This window comes from Solanum dulcamara, chromosome 4 (genome assembly GCF_947179165.1).
Source record: "Solanum dulcamara chromosome 4, daSolDulc1.2, whole genome shotgun sequence".
In the NCBI taxonomy this organism is placed as follows: domain Eukaryota; kingdom Viridiplantae; phylum Streptophyta; class Magnoliopsida; order Solanales; family Solanaceae; genus Solanum; species Solanum dulcamara.
In genome coordinates, this window is record NC_077240.1 from 5620181 (window position 1) to 5647629 (window position 27449).

General features: G+C 33.8%; 4 protein-coding genes and 1 non-coding gene across 15 annotated transcripts; 1 reads left to right on the plus strand and 4 right to left on the minus strand.

Annotated features, from left to right (window-relative positions):
• The first annotated feature begins 2894 nt into the window (after window positions 1-2894).
• On the plus strand, window positions 2895-6735 carry LOC129885731 (transcription factor bHLH143-like). The gene is made up of 4 exons (XM_055960122.1): window positions 2895-2982; window positions 3781-4357; window positions 4484-4631; window positions 4726-6735. Exon 4 carries the CDS (start codon window positions 4743-4745, stop codon window positions 5829-5831), a length of 1089 nt encoding a protein of 362 aa, XP_055816097.1. The 5' UTR covers window positions 2895-2982; window positions 3781-4357; window positions 4484-4631; window positions 4726-4742; the 3' UTR covers window positions 5832-6735.
• A 1452-nt stretch (window positions 6736-8187) lies between these two features.
• Window positions 8188-11543, minus strand: LOC129885732 (root phototropism protein 3-like). The gene is made up of 5 exons (XM_055960123.1): window positions 11303-11543; window positions 10987-11108; window positions 10798-10867; window positions 9366-10649; window positions 8188-9000 (listed from the first exon to the last, which is right to left on the minus strand). The coding sequence occupies exons 2-5, from the start codon at window positions 11097-11099 to the stop codon at window positions 8455-8457; spliced, it is 2013 nt and encodes a 670-aa protein (XP_055816098.1). The 5' UTR covers window positions 11100-11108; window positions 11303-11543; the 3' UTR covers window positions 8188-8454.
• Window positions 11544-14597: 3054 nt separating this feature from the next.
• LOC129885733 (serine/threonine-protein kinase PEPKR2-like) lies at window positions 14598-19191 on the minus strand. 11 transcript variants are annotated; one of them, XM_055960124.1, is made up of 5 exons: window positions 19013-19191; window positions 18716-18811; window positions 17661-18617; window positions 16340-16636; window positions 14598-15295 (listed from the first exon to the last, which is right to left on the minus strand). In XM_055960124.1, the coding sequence occupies exons 3-5, from the start codon at window positions 18400-18402 to the stop codon at window positions 14958-14960; spliced, it is 1377 nt and encodes a 458-aa protein (XP_055816099.1). In that variant the 5' UTR covers window positions 18403-18617; window positions 18716-18811; window positions 19013-19191; the 3' UTR covers window positions 14598-14957. The 11 variants fall into 11 exon arrangements, with proteins under 11 accessions (XP_055816099.1, XP_055816106.1, XP_055816100.1 ...); XM_055960131.1 differs by having other exon boundaries at window positions 18740-18811; window positions 19010-19191; XM_055960125.1 differs by having other exon boundaries at window positions 19010-19191.
• A 12-nt stretch (window positions 19192-19203) lies between these two features.
• Window positions 19204-19287, minus strand: TRNAL-CAA (transfer RNA leucine (anticodon CAA)). Its single transcript has one exon. It is a non-coding gene; the product is annotated as a tRNA-Leu (tRNA).
• Window positions 19288-19854: 567 nt separating this feature from the next.
• Window positions 19855-21947, minus strand: LOC129885736 (2-oxoglutarate-dependent dioxygenase 19-like). The gene is made up of 4 exons (XM_055960137.1): window positions 21546-21947; window positions 21186-21421; window positions 20736-21063; window positions 19855-20505 (listed from the first exon to the last, which is right to left on the minus strand). The coding sequence occupies exons 1-4, from the start codon at window positions 21801-21803 to the stop codon at window positions 20248-20250; spliced, it is 1080 nt and encodes a 359-aa protein (XP_055816112.1). The 5' UTR covers window positions 21804-21947; the 3' UTR covers window positions 19855-20247.
• Between the last annotated feature and the right edge of the window lie 5502 nt (window positions 21948-27449).

Consider the following 27449-nt stretch of genomic DNA (forward strand, 5'->3'; position numbering starts at 1 on the left):
AATTCTGCTACTTGAATATATACGCGACATTTTTTTTGGTCTAATAATTTTATTTTATGTAATTCAAGAAATTAAATTATGCATTTTGTTGAATATAATCATCACTAGTAGTTTTTCTTGATCGGAAAATCATCATTTTTGTTGATTTTGTTGCACGTTTGTGAAGAAGGTTTAATAACAGCTGTTTAGTACTCAATTAGTTCGTTTTATGTGACAATTGGTTTGGATCTTGAGTTCAAAATATTAGTATTTTCTTATAAATTAATTATTATAATATAAAGAGAATTATATGAAAGTATTAAAAAGAGAGAACTCATCGATGATTCTCTAAAGTTGATACAAATTTTTACTTAGACACCCAATTAAACTTTATTCATTTTAAACACCTCACGTGGAGGTTTACTATCTCACTTTGAAACCATTTTTATATTCTCAGAACTAGCTTGTGCGCGTGTATTAAACATCTTCTACGTGGATAAATAAACGAATCGACATGTGATACGTGAATTTTTTAATTTTCTTTAAAAGCTCACTTTTAACTTTTTTTTCTCTCTCCAAAATATCACACCCCACTCCCCCATTTTCTTCTTCTTCTTCTTCGTACCTTGTTTTTCATTCTCTTTCTTTGTGGTTTTCTTTTTCAAATATACCAAAATCTATGTGTTTTTCTTGTGCCAAACAAAATTTTTATTTTTTGTGTTACATTCCCTGATTCCTCCTTTTTTGAAAATTGATTTTACATTTTGGATGAAAAGTAGCAATATTATTTAACTTGCTTCCTCCTTTCTTGAAAATTGATTTACATTTTGAGTGAAAGTAGAAGTATTATTTAACTTCCTTCCTTCTTTCTTGAAAATTGATTTTACATTTTAGGTGAAAAGTAGCAGTATTATTTAACTAGTGCTATGAAGAATATTATGGGGAGGATGTTATTTGAAAAGGGCGCACATATAATGAGGAAGAAGGAATAAATAAGGCTCACAGAGCAATTTGGTATTTTTTTGAATTGATTTTTTTTTTAAAAAAAGAAATACCACACATTCTTAGAGAATGTTGGTGGTCTTATTTTTCTATGAGCTATGTTATTGAAGAAATTAGATTTTAATGTAACCCAACAAAATTTTGTAGGATTTTTTCAAAAAATTGTGTGGTGATGGAGGGTGATGGAAGGTGAAGTAGTTGGGGAAAGAAGAGTGAGGCAAAAGAAGAGAGAGAAAAAAATTCCCCCAAAAAAATTATTAACGCACTGAAAAATTGTGTAGTACACCTGCTATGCTGAGTCAGCGAAAAGTGTTAAAATGATACAGCAGACCTCCACATAAAATGTCTAAAATAAACAAAGTCGAGTTAAGATATCTAAGTAAAAATTAATATCAATTTTAGATAGCTACCGATGAATTCAGACTATAAAAAAGGTTAGCTTGATGAAAAAAATATCATGCCGAAGATTCATTCTAATTAATTAAATTATTTGAATTTTTGAGACTTGAGTAAGTTTTATCAAATTACCTTATGAGTTAAATATAATACAAAAGTCAAGTTAGGTAACTTATTACTCCTTTTATATGAATTTTGTGACATTATTTTTTTTGTCTTAATTTATATCCTAGTTATATAACATAATAAACTTTTAGGGGTCGTTTGGTGTGATAGATAAAATGAGATAATTTTGAAATGATATTTGAGTGGTCTTTAATTCCTTGTTTAGTTGTAAAAAATTGGATAACATATTCCAAGAATAATAATTAGTATTGGAATAAATTATCCTTCTAAGAGGATGCAATAGTAATTTCAGGATATTTTTTCTGGGATAAAGATGTAAAATAACAAAAATACTCCTTAAACTCTCTTTATACATCACTTTTATATTCATGTATATTAACATAATTTTTAACAATATTTATAATAATATTCATAACTTCAATTAATTATTGTTTTTATGATAATATATTTTTCTATTAAAAAATTATATTTTATAAATACAATTTCTATTGATGAATATATTATAAATTGAATTTATTTGTCTAATCTTTATGTTTATTTATATTTTGATTTCTCTTAAAATGTTCACATCCACTACTAACTTAAAAATTATATTTTATATATCAATCAAAATGTAGGTAACTTTAAAATGTAGATAATTTTAATAATAAAATTTCCTTTACTTTAATAAACTTAAAATGAAAGTTTTATTTTTAAGCTAAATAAGATGAAAATTTTATTTTAAAGTCATATAAGATAAAATTTTTATTTAAAGTTAAATAACATAAAATTTTTATTTTTAAGTTAAATAAGATGAAAATTTAATTTTAAAAACAAATGGCACAATCATGGAAATGCATAAATAAAAATATTTAAGTTAAATAAGATGTAAATTTTATTTTTTTAGGAATGAATAACTAAAGCTTGAAAAGAAAATGTAAAAAAAATTAAATAAAATAAAGGATATTTTTATAAATAAACAACTTATTTTTAGAAATTATGCAATAATATAATTTTGAATATGACTAATCAAACAAACAATAAAAACTACTCTCCATCTAATTAATTTCAATTTAACTTATCCCATCATAACTTGTATTCAAATCAAACGACTCCTTATTTTTTAAACTCCATAACTGGTGAAATAATGCCACGTGAATTAACGCAAAGAATGTATCACTTTCTTTTCAAAGAAATTACATCAGACAACATTTTGAGACATCAATAAAAAAGGAAAATATAAAAGAGAACGAAAAAAATAAAAGAAGCAAGAAAGGATACTATTGTATTTATAATTCTAATAAAGGGCAAAACTGTCATTGGAACGTTTATATAATGTTATCCTTCCCAAACTGCATTACTTCCGTTTTCACCTGCTCTGCTCTTCTTCTACTTTCAAACAATAATCTCTTCGCATTCAGCCTCTGCTTCTCTCTCTCTCTTTCTCTCTCTCTGCATACTGCTTGTTGGTCAATTACACTTGTCTTGGAACTCTTCATTGTAAGTTTTTCATTAGCATCCTTTTTCTTACTTTGCACACTGTTTATGTTTCTTTACATAATCTTGATACTTTAAATTATAAGCCCTTTGATTTATCTGGTTTGGTGAAAGTTATGATCTTTCATTCTCTTGTATGTTTTTTAATCTAATCTTGGAAGTGGGAAAACCCCTTCTTATCAGTTTTTTTCATGTTTAGGTTTTCTTGATTATTTTTTCTGAATTCTTGATTTTATCTCCCTGTCTGTGTGTGTTTTTGCCTCTTCAAAAGATTTTCAGAAGCATTTGTATTCTCAAAATAAAAATAAAAATTCAGAAGCATTTGATTGATGGGGTTTTCTTGCAAGATTTGGCCTTTTACTTATGGTTTTACTGTTAAGAACACCAGCTGTGCTTCTTTTTGTTTATTTTACATTTATTGCAAAGGATATCTGGATTTAGTTTGGGTTTTGGTGTTTAAGGTCATGAGAACTTAAGGAAAGCTGTAAAGTTCATAGTTGCAAGAACTTTTTTTGGAGAAAGTTGTCGGCAATTCATTGCCTATTTTGAGGCTGTAACTGTAATGAAAAAATATCAGATGTGAGAAGGACAACTCGTTAGAGACTAGGTTCCTCTAAATTCCCTCAATTCTTTTTAGCCTTTTTTCATTTTGTTTCAGGTACGTTGTGTGGGTACAAAACTGTCGTTGTCTAGTAATTCATACTTTTTTTTTTCTCTTAAAGGATTTTGGTGATATTACATTGCGAACTGTTTAGTTGTTCTGGTTCATGACTCTGATGCATATGTTGGCTAATGTTTCAGGTACACTAACTTCCTATTGACAACAAACAACAACTGCGAAACTTCTCTAGTGTAAAGAAGTAACAATATGCGGTGGCTGAGCCTGTCAATTGATGTGTTTTGTTGTGTCATCCCCTTGAACTTATATTGCAGGGTGATCCTTTAAGTCACTTCTCCAATTAAACCAGATTTTCTTTGTCTTTTTTTCTTGATAAATCGATAGGATTAGCTGAAAGATAGACAACTGCTTAGCAAATTAAATCCTCTTAGTCCTAAATTTGATTCTCTTGCACTCTGTCATCACTGTGCTCAGTATTGGTCTTTCAGACTGCTTTTCTCATACTGCAATCTCCTCAAGCTTCTCCTTTCTTGTAGTCTCCATTTTCTTCTGAAAGCTAGTATCCTATTACTCTTGGGCTTCAGATATTGTCTTTTGGCATAGATTTTGAATTTCATTGGAAGGTTGAAAGTAGTTATGGTGTGCCAAGCTGCAAGCCAAACAAGATTTCGGGCCTTAAAGCATGAGAATGGGATCACGGGGAGAGCAACCATTAGAGTTAGGGTTATAGCATGCTTTCAACCATTGCAGAATTGCCAGGTTCGTTCTATATTTTTGCCTCACTTATGGATAATTACTGTGATATTTAACTGTTGTTTTTCAGTTGTGGGCTTCTATGATGTAATTGAAAAGCTGCCAAACTTACAGTCTGTTTTTGCTTACCAGGCTGAATACTTCCGTCAGTTGTTGAAGCCTGTGACGTAGATGCTCTGAGTTCACACCTTTGTTTTAATAAATCCAGCTTTATAGTAATTTCTTGTTATTTGTGTCCTTGAAGTAATTTGAGGTGGAATTTGTACAATCCATATCACTGGTATGCATCTTAGTCTTTCAGCTGCTATTTGTGTTAAACTTCTGTTGATTTTTGTTGTGGATTTCCATCTAAGTGCTTACATTATGCACGTTAGGTTTCTCTTCTGTCTAGATGGTTACAACAAGCAAGCTCCAATATTACCAGCTGGATCCTGCATGTACTTCACCGAATGTGAATTATGCCACTACACTCTTGCAACCTGGGCATCACCTTGGTGTTCCATCTCTGTATACCCCTGCCATATGTGCTGCAAATGCAGTTTCTACTAGGCGTTCATGTTTTGTCCCTTGTTTGCCGAATTCTAAGGCAGCCCATCAGAATGGAGTCAATTGGCTGCAAAACTTAGCTCCCACCAAAAATGAGTATCCAAGTGATACTAAATGCCTTCTTCCACACTTGATTGGGTTAAAGTCCCCACCAACTGATGCATCTACAAATTCTCAGAAGAGGTTCCTCATTTGTGATCAATCTGGGAATCAAACTAGATTCTTCTTTAGTCAAGGTCGTCCTCCTGAAAATGAAATTATTACATCGAAAGAACTGGTTGGTGCTTATGGTTTGTATCAAAATGAGAACCTGAATGCTGTAGTAGAGCAAAGATCTCATGTGAGGCTTGTTATTGGAGAGAAATTGGATGAAAGTTATGTAGATGGTGAAGAAAGTAATACGCATGAAGATACAGATGAAATCAATGCGTTGCTTTACTCTTCTGATGACATTGAAGGGGATGAAGATGACGATGTTTATGGTGAGGATGATGAAGTAACTAGCACGGATCGCTCTCCTTGGGCGAACCAAGGGTTCTGCGGCTGCGATGAGCATGAGCAACAGTCTACGGAACTTACAGAAGAAGTTGCCAGTTCTGATGGCACATGCAAAAGGCAAAGATTGCTAGATGGTGGGTACAAGAAATCATCATCCATAGAATCTAGAGGGCCCAATGATGATGTGGAAGCAAGATGTGTTAGAGGCTCTCTTCCTTCTAGTTGGAAGGATAAGGATTCCTGTTTGATCACTAGGGAAAGGAAAGTTAAAATTCGTGAGACCTTGAGAATTCTTGAGAGCTTGATTCCTGGGTTAAAGAGTAAGGACCCGTTGTTGGTTATTGATGAAGCAATCAATTACTTGAAGTCTTTGAGAGGTAAAGCCAAAGCCTTAGGAGTTGATCTCCCTCAAGAAAATCCTCCAGCCTCTTGTTAAAGAACAGCGTAGTATCCAATCCCTAAAACAGTAGCATAACGGATTATAGGGGTATAGTTGCTTGGATAGTACAGAAAAAGCCATATATCATTATTTGGTTGAAAATAGTTAAATTGTGAAGCATTTGCCATCCTCATCAGTCCTACAGATTTAGTGGGATGTCTTTTGATCTTTTACTTGCAAGGGGTAGAACAAAAAGGGGAATGTTTATGGTCGACGAGGAATGATTATTTTTAGCTTTTGTGGTTAAAGAGAGTAGAATTTCAAAGTTCAAAAGATGAGGGGGGACCGACCCTTTAAAATCTTGAGAAAACCATGGATTCTATGCATGCGCATTTGGTGATTTGGGGTCCCACCATCCACCCTATCATGTTTCTTGAATTGAATGACTGTATGATGGTTTTGTTTTACCGGGTATAGGAGGATGAGTAGCTATGATGTTTTGATCTTTCTGTTGATCCAACAAAGGGTAGTGGTGGCGTTGGTGTTGAAATGAAAAAGGGGGCCCGGCCTCCCCTTGTAGCTAATAATGAAAAGACTGATGGAGAGACATGATCAAATCTTGTCTTAAAGTTTGGTTTGTTTCCACTTTGGATGGGTGAGTTGTAGTTGGAGACTTGTGAGTCTTTTCATCAGCGTGGTGTCTTTTTGTGAGCCTGATGGACCCTTGTGTTTCATGCTATTATTGCTGTGTCTGTTGTCTTTATGCTTTTTCTACTTAATAAAATATAGTTTGTTTCCATATTTTTATTTTTGCGTCTTCTGTTTTTCATTTTTTGTTTGCTTGCACCTTTTGTACGTGTGATTCTAATGGATATTGGTGTCTATGATTATTAGGTGGTTGTATATTTATATAAGAGACCGTGCTAGCAAGGGTTCAATAAATGTTATTATTTTCTTTCAATTTATGTGATATGGAAAATTATTTTTTCAGGTTTTTTTTTTAAAATTTCAAATTGATAATTATTATGATTTATACATTTTATGTCATTTTAATTAATACATATTATTTACTTTGTTCCATTTTATATCACATCAAAATTTTATTTATTTTTTAAATAGTTAGATTATTAATTATTTTGGTTTATAGTATCTTTTACATAAATTTCAAATAATGTATGTTACTTTTTTTGCTCAATTTATGTGGCACTGATAAAATTTCAAGAACCATTTAGATTTTGTCTATGTCTTTTAAATTTTTAAGTTGGTAATTATTGTAATTTATTATATCTTTTACATCATTTCGAATAATATACAATTTACGTTGCTAATTATTGTGATTTATAATACTTATTACATAAAATTTTAAAATTGCTAATCGCTGTAATTTATAATACTCCGCACTTAATTTTTTAACCAGATGCTTGCTTCAAGCAGCTGAAGCAGGCAGGACAACAGGAAGCTACTTTAGCAAGCAATACGATCAGAAGCTACTGAGTTATTCTTTTATATATAAGTACTAATACTAATATACGTTAGAACTACTTAACAAAAGGAAGTTTTAAATGGAGAAAGACATTGGATCATTTGTTGATTAAGGGTGTGTTTGGTAAATGGAATAAGATTAGCAATCCCAATGGGATTGAACCCCACCATTTTAGTATAAATTTTTAGATAAAATAATCTTGGGACTAACTAATACTCATAATCAAATGCTAAATAAAATAATTTCGTATACAAAACGAACCCTAATTTTATTAGCAATACTATGAAAAGGGCTACCATGTCAACATGCATAATCACAGTTCTTTTGAAGGTATTGGAAGCTATGATTCAGATATTGAAACTCAGTGAAAAGGGTGTAAAAGTGTGCAATTGGTTATCATTTTCATTTCTTCTTTAGAAAGAAATATATATAGAGATGGTATGCCCTATTATTATGACACAAATATCACTTTTCTACCTACTTTAACTGAAGTTGATGGTCTAATCTCTAAAGCATGTCCAGCAGGGGCAAACCTAATATTCAACCAAAGAGTAACTGCAAAAAGGGAAAAGAGACCAGGTGTCTAGCGACTTTTTATTTATTCTCCAATAAAAATAAAAATAAAAGATCCTCAACAAGGATAAGTACAAGTAACGGAGGTTAGGCAATGAGGCAAGAGGACCTCTATTAATTAACAAGCACAATCGTAACATGGAATTCTAATAAGGAAAAAAAGTGTTGTTAGTATTGGACACTCATCTAATTATCTTAGCTTAGCTTAGTTTTGTGTTTACTGTTCTACATTGTGGTTCATTCTTTATGCACTAGCTTAACCAATACTAAGTTCTGTATTACACTCAGTCAAATAAGTCTTTATGTTCATGTAATTCTTTACTGATAGTCACAGAATAACAATAAGTTAACTGCATGTCAGCGGTGGTATGCAAACCAGCTTTACTGCACCTCCGAATGAATACTTAAGATGGTACAATCATTACAGAGAAACCAGCAACCAGTAAACTAGAGAATCTGTAATAAATTATGCTATTATCACATAATTTCTATCTAAAATGAAAAAGACAGTCTTAACTACTCTTGTGATAGGAGAAGCATGATAAATTTGAATATTAGGGAACGCAGAATGACTTTGTGAGGTAATCTTGTAACTGGTAGTCTTCTATCATAGCCTTTTCCTTCTCAGGAAATGGAATTTCTCCACCTTCTAGGTGGCTTTGTGATCTGTTCAGCATTTTGGACCTGACTACTGATGTCATGTGTTTCTATATTTGTTGTTTTGGCAAGTTTGCTTAACTTTTTCCAACCTGCAGTCCATGCTGAAGCTTGTTTTGGTTTTGCAATCTTATCGAACTGTCTCTGTAAGTTCTCCATGTCATTTTGGAGTTCTAGGTACTTAGACTTCACAGTCTCTAGTTCAAACTTAAGAGTGTTGATATCCTTCTTGGCTGCTATCCATCCCTCTTGAAATGATTGTGGCGTTGCTTCAAGCAATGACTTATGGTTTGATACCAGAGGTTGATAATGAAATTCCCCTGCATCTTTGAGAGAGATATTGGCTATTGCATTGCTTATCTTCACCTGCTCAGAGAAGAGAACTTGCACCACGACTCGTAGTGGGAGCCTTTCGTTCTGAGCACCGTGCATGCAAGCATCGACAGAGAGTTTCTGGCAATCCATCACCCTGCATAGCCTCTTTCTTTCATGTTCTGAGAGTGTTGGATGGGCCTGTCGTGTTGTATATCAATGAGCTTCAGTTAAAAGGAGAAGCATGTTGGGCTAGAATTCTGTGAAGCAGACAATATAATTGCAATATTTGCAGATGATTTACTTCTATGTGATCAATATTCTAGAATTCTAAGCATATGTCACTTATACTTGAGAAAGGATTGTGTATAACTGTGCTTTTGTTTAACTATTAAGATATGTAAGCATGCTAATATTGTTGATTTTTGAAACATTTGAGATTTGAGAACAGAAAAGAGAACTAAATTCATGATTAATCAAAAACTACAAGCCCAACAGCAATGGTTTTAAGGATATTAACTAAAGATGCACCCAACAATAAAATTGACAGGATTGGGTTAAAATACCTTAAGATAGGAATCAATTGCTCGATAAAGTCCATCATCACATGTTCTTGCTGAATCTGGCAAAGCCTCTGCCAATACCTGAAATTTTGTCAAGGAAAGATTTCTATCTCTAGATACTTCTGTTAAGTAACTGTCAACGAGCCTTGCCACCCTCATCTTGGCATTTAGATTTGTACCCCTTTGACTTCCATCATGCATATGTTTATCGGAGAATGGATTTCTACTAGGACTTGAACTTTCTGTCTGCTCTTGAATTATAAAATGTTCCAAAAGCCTCTGCACAAGATCAATATCATACATGGTTTCACTTTTATTGTAAGATGGTATGAGAAGATCAGCCAATGTAGCTTGCTCAAATTGCATTCCTACGCGTTTCTCCAATTCTGTTATCAAAGCTGGAGCCACTTTCAGCATGTTTGCCATCCTCAATAGTCGAAGAAGGAAGCTACATGAAACACTGTCCTTCTGTTGTGGGAGTATGCTAATTAGGCTTTCAACAATCATCCTTTGATCTTTGGCCTGGACAGTTGGTACTTCATCCCCCGATCCTGCTACTATCATATGGAGGCTCCCTCTCCAACTACTGCTGCCATTACTATTACTGCTGTTGCTTCCATCTTCCGACAATCGGGATCCTTCTTTGATTAAACCTGGCAGCCATTTAGCTGCATATTGCATAATGGAAGCACCTAGCAGTTCATGTCTCATACCCTTTACCTTGATTGCAGTAATCACTCTCACAAAGTGATCAATCCTGAGAATCGAAACATCTTCAAACCACCAATCAGGAGGTACTTGGTGGTTTCGACTCGGGCTAGAATCCTTCATTTGATTCCAACTCGGACTAGAAATGCTTGCAGGCTTGCCTGTATATCGCCATTTTATTCCTTTTGGATTAGCACATGCTTTCCATGCGATGGACTCACTACATCTTCGAACAATTTGTAGGTTTTCTGCCCACGGTGATAACTTTTCACAGCTCTTTAGCACCAGTATGGAGTCTCTCCATGAAGATAAAACCACATAGCTGAGGAAAGCTTCAGTCTTGAATATAAGGTTGCCTTCTTCCAAATCTTCAGTCAGTTCAAGATACTCTGCTGCACATCTTAGGCCAGAAATATTGGTTGCATTTAGATCAATAGCAATACCATAACAGAACTTTGCTGCTAGCTCAAACGCCTCAGGTCCACCTGGTAACTCATTTAAAGATATCTTGCTCAATTCTGCATCTCTTGATTCATATATGATTCTGTTCATTTTCCCACTTCTAGAAAGCAATGGATGCTTTTATTTTATTTTATATATATATATATATATATATATATATATATTTAGTAGTGATAGTAAACAAAGAGAAACTAGTCAGTCATATTATTTCACAAGACTAAGCTATGAGATAAAAATTTAAGTGTTTTGAGTTATAAGGAATCACCTTGTGTAAATGGAAAGTTACATCTTCAATTTGAACTAAAAGGTCACTTGGGATATCAGTTGCTACATACCTATTCAAAGAACACATAAGCCATTGACTATTTCAGTTTTGAAATAAGTTGAGATATTCTAACAAGTCACCATATAATTGAACCATTTTAAAGAAGCAATACAAGTAGTTAGTACATACCAAGATTGTCCTTTTTGCTCAAAACTATCAGTCTTGACTCCATGCTTGCTAGTACTGTGAACTCCATTACCATAATCTCTTCCACTAACAGACTCATTTTCTGATTCCCACATGGTGAGAAGCTGAAAAACTAGAAAACAGAATTCACAACAGAGAATTTTCTCAAGAAAAATCACAAGTCACACAGTCTCAAGAAAGTGACACCAAGTAAGTTGAAGGGTAGGACCAGAACAAGTAGAGAAGCTGGAGTGGTAAGGAAAACAAAAACAAAAAAAAGGAAAAATCCCACATGGGGATGCTTGGAATTATCTCATACTTGTCGGCTTCTCAAAAGATTTTCAAGGCCTCTTACAGGCTGTGCAGTAATGGGCACAGTACTATTGTGTGGATCAATTCATTGCTAATTCTCTTTTCCAATCATTGAATTATTAAAATTTCTCAATAGTTGTGATTCTTGAGGGGGGCAAAGGGGTTAATCTTCATATTCTCGCTATTTTGATAAATTTATTTTAATCAGGTAAATAGTCTAAATAAGTTTCGTTTACACACTATCCTCACAAACTCCACTTATAAAATTAAGAATGTTGTTGTTGGTAAATCTATTTAAGCTCTTTCCACTTCTAAAACTTTGATGACTAGTTGGAATGTCCAAAACATTCTTTCTCATGAGAGAAGGACTAATCAATTTTTTTATTTTTTATTTTTTACATGGGGTAGGTGTAGTATTTCTACAAATGTAGACGTCAAATTTATTCCTTAAAGAAGGGAGTATGGACCACTCTTTTCCTTTCAGTTCATGTGTAAATAATATTTTGGGTAATATATTGCTGGCAACTCTCATTTCTTTCTTCCATTTTCTTGTCCTCATTCTTTTGATTGGCCATTTATATCAAGAATAGTTGAGTGTTGGCATGGAAACTTCTAGTGACTAGTGAGATGGTGAAATGGTCACTCCCATTCATGCCATTACTGTCTCTCTAAATTATATAAGGGATATATAGTGATATTTCTAGTGTGTTAATTTGAAAATCTAGATCGTCTGAAATATTTTATCTGAGAAATAGGATTTTTCACTCTATTTGTAACTTAAGTCACTTGGGTCTCCCTTCTCCCGACACTCTTTGACAAGGTTGAGTGTGTAAGAGATTGTTCGTAATAAACAGATTTGACATATGGATTTAATCTCAAATTCCGAATAAACTATGTATTAATTCTACCTAAAAGAAATAAAATGTGCTTCCGTTATGTTTTTACACTTATTGTAAAAGCAAATCTAAGAAATTTTGACCAAGAGACAAGCCCTTTAAATTTTTGCTAAAAACATAGGTTATGGCCAAATATATGTAGGTGCAATTGGGATGTAAATTGGGATGTTGTACACTACTCCTGATGTATGGTGAATAACAAATGATATGGGTCCTCAATGTTTGATGAATTGTCCCTGTAATGACTGTAACAGTAAAAGTTAGTAGCCATTTTGGAATCATGATTAATTATATGAAAGTGAATGTCCATTATCAGATTCATGACCCATATGTCTCTTTAATTTACTGCAACTTTTTTACTACATAAACAAGTTGAAGTTAGGTTACCTTAACGGTTTACCTGTTGTGGTGCATAAGTTGTCTTATTTTTAAAATTATAGATTTTATTTTTTAAAGAAATTTTAAATTGTAGATATTATTTGAGTGATCCGAGCTAGTAAAAACTTTTTATACTAACGAAATATATAACATACATGTCTGTTGTCTCGTAAAGCTACTTTTTGAAAGTTTTGTTGTTCCAAAAGTATACTCATCGTGGTAATTTGAGACGTCTTTTGATAATTACTCATTCCAAAAGATTTATGGGTTGATAAATGATAACTCAAAATTCCAAAAAAGATTATTGTTGCAAATTGTCATTATTTTCTTGCTTTTCATACACATATTTTTCCTTCTTTTAATTGTTAGGACAAAAAAAAAAATCATAAATTTCAGTCATTAAAAAGATAAGTATGACATGATGAATTAATAGTTTAATATGAAGAAGGAAGTCTCCACAATTAATTCTCATCTCCTTTTGATAATGATCCAGACAAGCTTGGTGGGTCTTTTAACTCTTTCTCATATACACTTCTCCTCCTCTTTTTCTCTGAGAGAATTTTTTTTTTCGCGTTTTAATTTGTTTGTCTTATTTTTTTTAGCCTATTTAAAAAAAATTCATTCATGACATGTTTAAAATCATAAAATTAAATAATATTATAGTACATTCTGTATATCTTTAATTTAAGACCTAAAAATTCAAAAGTCTTATTTACTTTTAAAATTCTACGACAAATTAAAATCAAACAAATAAATTGAAAACAAAGAAGTACTGTTTTATTTAGAAGAAGTGAAAAGGCCAAAAGCCTCATATCATCATCTGAGTAACAAGAAAGAAGAAAATGATACGAGGGAAGTGAATAGTGGTGGAAATGGTGCCACGCCAAACTATATGAGACTGCAAATATATGACAAACAGTTTGCTGGATATTATATTGGTGTGACAAGGTATCTTATGCCAAGTGAGGAGACATCAAGTAATACTTTCTATACTCCAATTAAAGATGACATGGAGATACAATTCTAACACTAGTAGTTTTTCTCTTGCCTAGTCGAAAAGGGCTACTAATAATAGAGAAAAAACTACTATAATATACATTTATTTTTAAAATAATACATAAATATGTTTTTAACTTAATTTTTAACTGATATTTATGTCTATCAACTCTGAATGTGCACAAATAAATATTCACTTGTGTAAAATTGAACAAATACACTTCCTACATATCAATTCGCATGAGAAATACTCAAACTAATTTATATTATGCCATGTAAAATATATATTATAATAGAATGGTGTTTCTATTTATTCAACTTTATATAAATTTAAATAAGCCAAATTAAAATAACATATTATTTATTTGTTTTTCAAACTTTCAAATCTAACTTTCAAATGAATGGCATGGGTCCAGCTAGTCGTCCAACACATATTCATTGCATGTGTCCCACTTGGGCAATGACACATTTCCCATTTTATTTGATCTATTTTTTTGAGGTCATAATTGTTTCCATAGTTGACATTTTCAACATCTGAAGGAACCTTGGAAAAGGAAAGTGAGGCCAAATCAGTGGCTTGTGACAAACAGTAATTTTACTGGCCTTGATGTGAAAAAATCGACCTTTTTTGGTAACCGTTGGACCAAATCTGAAGTTATTTCCGGTTCTTATTTGATCCCAACATTTTGGGGATCTTCAAATACAAGTGCAAGTAGTTGTGTTCCTACTTCCTACTAGGAAGCAGCAGCAGCAGCAGGACAATGTCTCCGTTAACAGAACCTTCGTCTATTGACAACCAAAAATGCACCACCTTAAAAAACATTATGGACTATTTATGCTCCAGATAAAAGAAGGATGATGATTTTGAATCCAAACACAGAGATAGTGGACTGTTTGGACATTTTTCAAAGAGAAATTACCAAAATAGTCCCTTATCTTTGGGCTAAGACGCGAAGTGAATCCTTGTTTTTCACCTGGAGAACCAAACTTTTACAAGTCACACATTATTCCAGTAACAGCTTAAACTCTGACGATGTTAAAACAAGATTGATTCCGAATGCATCATCTCTATCACCATTGAAGGTTTTCTTCCAATAGAAATGAGTCAGAAAACACACCTTATTTACATAATACACACACACACTCACTCACTCTCTAACTTATAAGTTAGACATGTTATGAATTCACATGACAGAAGCAACTCCAACCTAGTCGAGTATTATCTGACAGGTTTTTTTATTGATTATTTATTCTATAGCCAAAGGTTAAATGAAATCGGTTCACCAGTTGCCACTTCATGTAGTTGGGAAGTCGATCAATGGTTGACGCAACATGCTGTGCTCCACCATTGCTTTACAAGGAGAATCTACATGCTGCTGCAGGTCATACCCGTCAGAAGGCTGTACAGAGGTGGTTAGCTTGTATGTTAGAGGAACATTCTTGATCAATTGTTCTGGCTGGGCTGCATATTATTCTGCTTCTCTTTGGCTCTGATATCTTCATGTGTGAAACGGCCACTGTAAGAGCATCGATAAAACCAGTGTCTTCACCTTCAGGCATCTTAGACGAACTACCAGATGTTAAAGTTGAACCAAAGTCATCACTAAGAGAGCTAAAGGCTAAGTTTCTTCTCTCCCGCTCTATCCTAATAGTAGCAGTCAGCTGGCTTCTAATTGGCTTTGCATGATTCTTCAATGTGGGTGCTGTGTAAAACAAAATCCATGGATGTCCTGTAAGAGAAGAAAAATGGTATCATCAAATTTAAGAGAGATATCAGACAAAGGTGAGATATAGACATTTACAACTTTTGCTTGTCATGATATTAGTGAAATGCGGTCATTCTGAAAAATAGTGAGGAAAACAAAGACAGCTACAATGAAAACACTAATTACATAATCTACTTAACAGGTAGTCTTTGTCCCCCATCCCCCCCAATTCTTCCCTCGCCCAAACCCAAACTAGCCCACTTAACAAGGTAATTTTGGGCCTGCTACGATGAATGCCAACTTGAGCATATTATAACCCAAGGAAAACAAACAACCCGCCAGATATATTCAATTGCTTAGGACATGAATACAACAACCAATATCTGAATGATCCAGAAAATTCAACTGAATAATTGATCAGAACTCCATGCTTCTACACCATATCCAAAAAGTTACAACAGATTATGTTGGATAACATTGCAGAGCAAGAATGTCAAAGAGAAACTATGTTGCCCATCACTGGATCTGTCAACAGAGATGTACAGATAAATACACAGGACTGTTCCATCAACACCAAGATTTTTGACCAAGTAGATTCTTGTGTTTATGAAACCATTGAGGCTTTCGTGATAAAAGGAACTATAGTTAACCAAAACTGAGTCTTCTGGACATGCAATTCCAACAGCTTAGCTTATAGCTTGTTCACAGAGATAAAATTGATAGACCTATTCCAAGCTGTGAGATGAGGCAACATGTCTTCAGCTGAAGTACCATATATTTAATAGATCCTATAGTGTTTTTGGCACTAAAGCATAAATCTCTCACCTTCCATGTACCCCAAGGTGGGGTGAGGCATAGGCACATCGTTGTCATTTAACAGAGTAGACGATCAATCAGTCGTCTTTCATATTCTACTTGCAAGGCAAGACACAGATGCTGCTAAATAATGCTCTAGAGGTCAATCCAAACCAATTCATTCAGTCATAGTTCTCTTTGATGATTACATTTCATTCAAAAAAAGAAATATCGATAACAATTAAGTAAGGAAGAGATCTGAAGGCTACTCACTTAGTACTTCATCAGCACTGTACCTTGCTGAAACGTCCCTTGTCATCATACAAGTAAGCAGATCACGAGCTGGTTGTGATACAGATTCCCAGGCTCCACCACTGAAATCAAGGTTCTCCTCCTTAATCGCACTGAATATAGATTCCAAAGAATCACCTTGAAATGGGAGCAAGCCCACCAAAAGTGCATGTAGGAGGACACCTACACTCCATATGTCCACTTTCTCTGTGTAATCACCTAGCAGAACCTCAGGAGCAACATAAGCTGGACTTCCAACTATACCAGTCAAGCTCTGACCTATGAGCAGAATAAAGTATTGAGCATTTCAGATACATCATGATGTACAAAAGAAACACAAGCACAGAGAGCTGCTTCACCCAGGTTGGTGCAATGAATCCTCCAAGAAGAACTAGAATGACTTAAAATAGATATTTAATGATGGGCTCACAAGAGACAACATGAACATAGTTAACATCTTGTGTGACAAAGAATTGAGATGAACATGTAGAAACCCATCATCCGACATTGCATTACATTCCAAAGTGGTTCTAGTCTTTCATGTACATAATCCTGAGTAAACACCTCCCAAATTACACTCGTAAGTTAACCAAGCATGGGTAGGGATAAAAGTCAAGGGTTTAAGATAAGTACTGTCATTTTTCTAAAATTGAGAAGTCATTTGATTGAACCTAATTGGCCATGGGGCAACAAGTGAAGATACACATGATTTTTTCATGGATTAGCACATTTTTGTGACAGGTAAAGTTTAACTTCTAGCAAAAAGGGGATAACCGCACATACGAGTATACTGGAAAAAGACATATTTGACTACACACTTGGATACATTAAATGTGGGTATAATACACACTCTACAACATTTTTATTCGCATCAAGTTTTTGACAAAAGTTCTAAATGTTCCAATCTATTTCTGCAAATAAAAATTAAGAAACTTGGAAAATGCGTGGACAAGTGATTTCAATTTTCTGAAGAACATATTTGAATGAAAAATAAAAAGAAACAATTGAAAACAAAGGCAATCAAACAAAGATGGTTCTGATTCCACATAATAAGGTCATCTTTCTTGGGTGCAAGGAGTAATGCGGATCAGTGATCCGGGATCACAAGAAGTAGCGCAATTGAGGAGGACAAATTAACAATTTCAGCCTTAGATTACAAAAAGCAAGTTAGACAACAACATGCGAATATGTAGACATATAATAAGTAGGGTGTGTTATCTGGTTCACGCACACTAAGCAGAATAATATGAACAGTACCACTCTGGCAAATCAAATTGAAATAGAGGTTGTCATCTTGAATTACCATATGAAATTCTCACAGCTAGCCCAAAGTCTGAAACCTTAACTTGTCCAGAGGTTGTAAGGAGGACATTTTCAGGCTTTATGTCCCTGTGCACAACACCCATCTCATGGCAGTATCTGATGACCAGCATAAGATCTTTGATCACATTAGCAGCTTGTTGCTCAGGGTATTGCCCAACCCTAGCCATTTGGTCAAGCAACCTTCCTCCTGAGCAAAGTTCCATAACAAGATAAAAAGATTCAGCATCCTCATACACAGCCTTCAGTGTCACAACACCTGGATGCCCAGAGAGATGCTGCATTATCTCAACTTCACGGTGTATGATCTCTTCCCCCTTAAGCAGAGTCTTACAAGCATGTTTTTCCCCACTCAACTTTCTCTGACATAATAATACAGACCCAAATTTCCCTCGTCCAATAACTTCTCCCATCTCGTAATCCTGCTCAATCTTCCTCTTCCGCCCCAATCGAGTAGCTGAATCAAGGCAGCCTATTTTCCTTTTAAGACCTCGTCCAGGTGAGCGCGGACGTGCACTCCCACAAGACGGGGCAGTAGCTACTCCAGTGATGACATTCTTCCTACAAAAGTTGGTATCTTCAACCACAATTTCCCTAGATTTCTTTTTCCTTCGAGAATAATCCTCCAAGGATAAATGTGACCTGACTACTGTCAATGGACTCGCATCTTTCTGACAAACCACTGAAATTTCTACCCCCTTTCTCTTCTTGCCCAAGTTCTCCATGTAAAAGATGAAAGTACTTAAGCTTCCTATAAATCATAAGCAGTCCTCCAACCTACATCTAACCAAAAGGCACATAAACTGTCAAAATCACTAAAAACTATCTCCTTGATGTCCAATTTACTAGTTCAGTAGTAAAAGCCCAACCGGATACAAGATCTACCGACCATATGATGAGGAACACTGGTGCATAAAAAGTTCCAACTTTTTGTTACATTCTGCAATTTGGTATGTATGAAAACAAAAATTATGACAAAACAAAAAGAAACAAGAACACCCATAAAAATAAACAAGAAAATAGAAAAGTGGTAAGGACCTCTTAATGAGAAATGGCTCTTACTCCTTTTCCTGCGACTCATTTGAGCGAACAGTTCCAAGGTAAAAGACATGTCTATGCGAGAAGATAGGTTGTCTGAAAGAGTAAAGACGAACACCAGTTATGCTACCCAAATAGAGAAGCAAAAGCGGACATATCAAAGTGAAACCCTAAAAATAATTCGATTAACGAAGCATATAGTCTAGACATCAGAGAAACAGGGATGATAAGAGGAGAAAGAAATGTAGTAGACAAGGAGTGAACAAGGGTTTTTGGTGAGAGGAAAAAGGTCACCACTTTTCCGGTAAAGACACGTGATTGCCGCTTCACTATTCACCCCCATCTGCTTCTTTGTAACGCCACGTCACTACATCCCACCGTCGTAATCAATTCAACATGAGTTCCACTATCAAGGACGACGCACATTTGGTGAAGCCTATAAAAAAACAAATATTTGTAATTAATATTTTATGACTATAAAAAGAAATTGTCAGAAGTGGGATTTGAACCCACGCCCTCTCACGAGGACCAGAACTTGAGTCTGGCGCCTTAGACCACTCGGCCATCCTGACTTATTTATTAAGGTTTCTTAGAAAAATATATATTTATCAATAATTATTAATGTGAACAATAATCACTTCATTGGACCATAAGCTGCTGGGCTCTGGCTTCTCTAACAATATCGCTGTTAATTTATTTGTTTTTTGCAAAGAAAGTAAAGCAAATAACCAAACATAATCTCGTGTTAGTAAACAAGGAAAAAATTGTACAAATAAGATTGTCTTGAATGCAATTCTAAAATTAGATTTTCTAAAAAATATACTGAATATATGTACTCGTTCCTTAGTTTGATAGTTATTATATATTACATTGAGGTTGTTATCTGAATCTATAAACTTTAAATTCTGCCTTAATCATTATCTGAATCTATAAACTTCAAATCCGTCTATTTTGCATGAACACTAACAAGGTGTGGGTATGTAGAATTAGCTAGAAAGAGAAAAACAAGAAAAATAATAAATAAAAACGTAGGAAGTTTGGAGAAGCAATTGATAATCCAGTTTGAGTAGGATTCATCAACTTGGACATATATGCAATGGTCCTACTTCACTAGCATCAGCGTCTTATCCGAAAATGACTTTTGAAAAGATATACATATACATTCACTTGGTTATTACACGCGTCGGAAAACCATTAAATCTTATCAAAAATTGCAACACACTGATGGATTCAAAATATACGGTACACTTTGAGTGAACTATAGTACATCACTTTTTATTTTAAAGTTAAAGGACAGTCCGGTGCACTAAAGCTTCCGCTATACGCAGGGTCCGAGGAAGGGCCCGACCACAAGGGTCTATTGTACGCAGCCTTACTTTGTATTTCTACAAAAGGCTGTTTTCAAGGCTTGAACCCGTGACTTCCTGATCACATGGAGGCAACATTAATTAATATTATTGACGTTCCATATGAGAAAAGAAAGTAATATATCATCAAACACTTGGAAACACGAGGGAAAAAAATAAAAACACTCAGTTCCTTCGGATTTTGACTCTTTCCAAGCAGGACTTTGCATCAAGTTGGTTGCTCTGTTGCAATTCCAAGTAATCCTTGTACTTCATTGGAACATAATAAGCTGATGGGCTGTTCTCTTTTTCCATCAATGGAGAAGCTGGCTTTACAATTGTTTCCAGTGATGGACCATGAGCTGTCACTACTGATATCCTTGTTACTTTGTTGTTCACCACTGCTCTATGTACATTGCTCTTGTATTTCCCATTACTAAATATCTACCATATTAAAAAAAAAAAAAAAAACGTACCATTAATTATCATCCAATTCTGAGCCTTGAAGTAATGGTAAAGCAACTTGTTATTAATTTCAACCTACTATAAATACACTTAACTAGCCTAGACGGAGGGAGGTGCAATTAATAATAACGGTTCAACTGAACTCAGTACTTTAATTAAATTTTAATTTCATGCGCCTTTGAGCCTCTAGACATGAAAAAGGGATTTACCTCAAGATGATCGCCGGTGTTAACCAAGAGAGAATTGGGAAGGGCATTGACATTAATCCATTTGCCTTGATGCTGAACCTGGAGACCTCCAACTTGGTTATAAATGAGAAGTGTTAAAAGGCCATGATCTGAATGAGTTGGCATCCCCATTGTAAGCTCAGGCTGAGGACAAGGTGGATAGTAATTTCCAACAAATATTTGAAGGCCTGATTCCAAGTCTAGAGCTTTGTCCAAGTAACTTTCTTCAAGCCCTAAACTTTCAGATATGCCTTCTAGTAACTTTCTTGCTACTTTCCGGAGTTTCTCACTATACTCCAACATAATATCCCTATTAAATTAACACTATCGAGTTACTAAAAGTAATTAGAAAATAAGGCGGCTACATTGGTTGCCCTGTTACATTATACTGTAACATAAAAATTATTTATATTGTCAGTGTATATAAATTACCTGTAAGGTTGGGGTTTGGTGGGTGAGTGAAAATGGGGATGGACAAAGACCTTGAGAAAATCTCTCCAGAAGAAGACATTTTCTTTACAAGTATTGAAACTTGTCCCATATCTTATAGGATCCAACACATGCTTCCCAGCAAATTCCTTTTTTTCTTCCTCTGGTAAATTGAAAAATTCATGAGTGCAATCAATCACTGCCTTCATCAATTTTTCTGGTATGCCATGATTCACAACCTGTACTTAATTAATTTGCACAAAACAAATTAATCAAAAAGACCAATATTACTCCTCCTATTTTAATTTATGTCTTAGTTACTATTTGAACAGTCCTAGTTTAATCATCGAAATATATACGAACCATGAAGAAGCCCCAATCTTGACAAGCTTTGGTGAGGTGTTGGACGGCTGCGGAACGTTGATGAGAATCATGAGAGATGAGTAGAGAAAAATCAACAATGGGTATTGAATTTGAATCATGAAGATCATGTGTAGCAGAGGAATTGTTATTATAAGAAGAGTCATGAACATAATTAGAGGGTATGAAACGGAAATCAGGCGATTCAGCAAGCTGTTTAATATTGGATGGTTTAACCACAAGTGGAGCTGTGCCCTCCATCTTTCGATGTTAATAATTGCTGAAAGTGCTTCAAAGTTGAAACAGAAATTGATAATTTATCGAGATATGTTGTAGAATTTGTAAAATTCCTTGCTTAAGGGCTTCTATTGGATAATTCTTGACTGACTTTTTTAAATAAAAAAAAAATGAAATAAAATGCTTTCACGTAATTTATCTTTGTTACATGAGACTCGAATGAGGTACACGTCACCTCATCCATCCATCAAGACCACGAAGATCATATACAGTTGTACAAAGGACGGGCTTGGTAAAGTGAACCAACAACTTACTAATTCCTCCGTTTCAAAAAAAGAAAATTAGTACGTTTTTCTTTTTTGATAATTTTTTAATTAATTTTATTTTTTCATGTGACATATTTAATATCACAAGATTGAATAATTTTTTGGTATATTTACATATTTTTAGTTTAATATCATAAAATTTTAAAAATTTCTTTACTTTGTTAAATTATGTGCTAAATATATGTGATTTGACAAAATGGAAGTTAGAAAACATTTAAATAGAGATTCGAAATAATAGAGTAATAATTCGATAGCAATAAAGAAACGCATTTTACCAAATATTTTTTCAATAATGTCAGCCTAAAAATATCCAATATTATTAACAAGTCGTAAATCAAATTAAAAAAACATCCAAGATTTTTTTTTATCTAACATGCCAAAAAGAGGAGAAATGCTGCCTACTTAACTCCCAAGGCCACAAAAAGGCAAAAGTAAAAGAAAAGGTTCCTTTTGTTACGAAAGAAAAGCAGTAGATGTTTCACTTTCTTTTAAGGGATTCACTTAAAACGATAACATTGCTCTCTTTCTTATCTTCTTAGATTGTTAGGCTATAAATAGCCTCATATAATGTGTAATGCATATACATAGAGATACTCAATTCTTTCAACTCTTTCTCTTACTATCTCTCTTTTTTATTAATTTGTTAAGTTGATTTGTTTTATAACACGTTATCAGCAGGAGACTCCATCACTTTGAGCTATTTTTAAACAAGTAACAAAAGGGTAAGAATTTTATTTTCTTAAAATATCTAATATTTCTAAACTTGAATTTGTTGTTCTTGATATATCTAGAAAAGGCTACTCATCATGAGCAATAGATGCCGAAATACACCTAGAATCGATGGGTCTGGCATACACCATCAAAGATGACAATAAGACATCTAGTCAAGACCGTGCCAAAGTCATGATATTTCTCCGCCACCATTTTGACGAAGAGTTAAAATTACAGTATATCACATTAAAAGACCCCCTTAAACTGTGAAAGAATCTAAAAGAAAGATATGACCACCTGAAGTTCGTCATCCTTCCACATACACGTCATGATTGGCTCAATTTGAAATTAATAAATTTTAAAAATATAACTAAATATAATTTTGCCTTGTTTAGAATTATAGCAGAGTTAAATTTTTGCAGAAAAGAAATCACTGAGCAAGACAAATTTGAAAAAACATACTCCACATTTTCACCCGTGAATATACTCATGCATCAGCAATATCACTAAAAGGGTTTTAAAAAATATTCTGAATTACTTTTTCACATTTTTATTGCTGAACAACATTACGAACTGTTAATGAAAAATCATGATAGTCGGTCCGTTGGTTCTTTGTCACTCCCTGAAGTGAATCAGGCAAACTATAACCAACGAGAAAGAGGTCATGGCCCTAGTCGTGATCGTGATCGAAGAAGAAATTATAATCCTGGCACCGAGAAATGATCAGCAATACAAAAAGAAGAGTGAAAAGGAAGAAGTTATACCAAAGAAAAATTCAAAAAGTATATGTCATAGATGTGGAGGTATGGGGCATTGGTCAAGGACTTGTCGGTCATCAAAACGTCTGGTTTAGCTATATCAGGCATCCTTAAAGAGAGTAGAAAATAATCTAGAGACAAATTTTATCTCTAAAGACAATATCAAGCCTATACATCTGTATGTAGCTGATTTTTTCAATTTCCTAGAAGGAAAGATGAATATTGATAAGCCTGATAATATTTAAATAATTTTTTTCATTTGTCTGTACTAAATACTATGTTTATATTTTTCTAATCCATGTAAATAAATAAAATTTGTATAATGAGCCATGTTTTAATTATAATATTTATATTATTTTTTTTTGAAGAAAAATATGAATATGACTCAAATTTTGTTTGGATGAATAATCAATCACGGGAATATTTGTGTAATTAATAGTGGACCGACTCATGTCATTTTTAAAGACGAGAAATATTTTTTCTACTTACTTAGAAGAAAAGCAAATGTTACTACAATTTTTGATAATTCAAAAATGATTGAAGGCTCCGAAAGAGCTACTATATTTCTGTTTAATGGGACAAAGATTGTTATAGAAGATGCATTGTTCTCTTCTAAATTCCCAAGAAACTTGTTAAGTTTTAAAGATATCCATAGAAATGGATATCATTTGAGACACTAAATGAAATAAATATTGAATACCTTGGTATAACCAAGAATGTCTCAAGCTAGAAATAAATTTTGAAAAAATTACTAACTTTGTCGTCTGGCCTATATTATGCAGAAATTAGTGCAATTAAAGCACATTTGATCCTAAACCAGATATTTACTAATCTAAACACATTTGTACTATGGCATAATCGAATAGGTCATTCTAAATCAATAATGATGAGATGAATTCTTGAAAATTCAACTGGGCATCCGTTAAAGAACCTGAAGATTCTTACGAATGATGAATTTTCATGTGCTGCTTGTTATCATAACAAATTAATTGCTAGACCATCAACCCTGAAGGTTGACATCGAATCTCCTGACTTTTTAGGTCATATAATGGGGTTATAGGTGGACATATTCATTCACCTAGACCATTATTTAGATATTTTATGGTCCTAATAGATACATCATCAAGATGGTCTCATGTGCCCTCTTATCATCTCGCAATCTGGCATTTGCGAAGTTATTAACACAAATAATAAGATTAAGGACATAATTTTCAGATTATCCAATTAAAGCTATCCACCTTGATAATGCTAAAGAATTTATATTCCAAGCTTTTGATGATTATTGCTTATCAATTGGAATAAAAATTGAACATCTTGTTTTCTCATGTTCATACTCAAAATGGCCTTGCAGAGTCATTTATTAAGCGCCTACAATTGATAGCAAGACCTCTACTTATGAAAACAAAATTGTTGATTACTGTTTGAGGTCATGCTATCTTACATGCAGCAACACTTGTACGTCTCAGACTTATAAATTATAATAAATTCTCTCCGTCACAATTAATATTTGGTCATGAGTCAAATATAGTTCATCTATAAATTTTTGGTTGTGCGGTATACGTGCCTGTAGCCAGGGGCGGACCCAGCATGTAATGAGGGGATTCATCTGAACCTCCTTCGGGAAAAAAATTATATTATTTATACATGGTTAAAATATTTTTTTATGTATAAATAGTAGATGTCGAACCCCCTTCGGCTAGTTCATGTGTCTACTTTTTCAGATTTTGAACCCCCTTATTAAAAATTCTGGGTCCGCCACTGCCTGTAGCACCACCACAACGTACAATGTAGCCCTCAATGAAGGTTGGTCATATATGTTGGGTTTGACTCATCCTCCATAATTTCCAATCTTGAATCGTTGATGGAAGACTTATTTACTGCTTGATTTGCAGATTATGATTTTGATGAAACAATTTTTCTGCAATTAGGGGGAGAGAAAAAGAAAGCCAAAAATAAAAGAGAAATTGCGTGAAAAGTTTCATCACTATCTTATTTTGATTCACATACCTGTACATGTGAGCAGGAGGTTGAGAAGATTATCCACTTACAAAAAATAGCAAATCAAATGCCAGATGCATTTACTGATTTGAAACGTTTAACTAAGTCACATATTCCTACAGTGAATGCGCCTATCTGGATTGATGTCCCATAAGGACCATCTACTAGTATCATAGCTTCTGAATCTCAATCACGCCTGAAACGAGTAGACCATTAGGTTCAAAGGATAAAAATCCTAGAAAGAGAAGCGTGAGAAATAATAACAATGATACTATAAAAGAACCACTTGAAGAAGGTCAAGATGAGAAATCCTGATATTCCTAAAGAAATAAGTGAACCGGAGACTCAAGTGAATGAAGAACTTTCAATAAATTCTAACGGTGATGAGATAAATTTAGATTGATCAAAAATTACGATGGATAATATTTTTGCATATAATGTTGCACTTAACCTCATGCAAGATAGTGAAAGTTTTGAGCCTAAATCCGTCGAAGAATGTCGACTTAGATGTGATTGGCCAGAATGACAAAAGGCAATTCAATCAGAATTAGACTCACTTGCTAAACGTGAGGTTTTTGGACCTATAGTCTAAACTCCTGAAGGTGTAAAATCAGTTGGTTATAAATGAGTTTTTATGAAAATAAAATAAGAGAAATTAAATTATAAGATATAAGGCACGCCTTGTTGCACAGGAATTCTTTCAAAGACCTGGGGTCAACTATGAAGAAACATATTCATCTTTATAGTGGAATAACTTTTCGATATCTCATTAGCTTAGCTGTACATAAAAATCTTAAAATACATCTAATGAATGTAGTTACAACTTACCTTTATGATTCACTTGATAATGAAATTTACATGAAAATCCTAGAAGGATTAAAATTACCTGAAACATGTACTAAATCTCGGGAGATGTAGTCAATCAAATTGCAAAGATCATTATATGGTCTGAAACAATCAAGGCATATGTGGTCTAATCGCCTTAGTAAGTACTTTATAAATGAATGCTATATAAATGATGTCATTTGCCCATGTATTTTTATTAAGAAAATGAAATCAGAGTTTGTTATATTTGCCGTTTATGTTGATCATGAAATAAATCTCATTGGAACCCCTGAAGAGGTCTAAAAGGCGATTGAATATCTAAGGAAAAAAATTGAGATGAAAGATCTTTGAAAGACAAAACTTTGTCTGGGTCTGCAAATTAAGCATTTAGCAGATGGGGTCTTTGTCCCTCAATCTGCCTACACTGAAAAAATCTTAAAACAATTTACATAGACAAAGCACATCCATTAAGTACTCCAACGATTGTTCGATCACTTGAAGTGGATAAAGATCTAATTTCGTCCTCCAAAAAAAATGAAGAACTTTTTGATCCTGAAGTATCATATCTCAGTTCTATTGGTGCACTGATGTATCTTGCTAACACAACCAGACTTGATACAATATTTTTTGTTAATTTACTAGCAAGATATGGTTCATCCAACGCGAAGACATTGAAACGGTATCAAACATATTTTACGATACCTAAAGGGTACCATTGATATGAGTTTGTTTTATACTAACAAAAGTGTTGCAGACCTTATTGGTTATGCAAATGCAGATTATTTATCAGATCCACCTAAAGATCGATCTCAAACAACCTATGTATTTACGTATAAAAGAATTGTTGTATAATGGCGATCTACAAAGAAGTTTATCATTGCTACTTCTTCAAATCAAGATGAAATAATAGCAATTCGTGAAGCAAGTAGAGAATGTGTGTGGTTGAGATCAATGATGCAGTTCATCAAAGAAAAATGCGGCCTAAAAATGATATCAAAGTACCCATAGTTATATCCGAAGAAAATTTTGCGTGCATAACTCAATTGAAATGT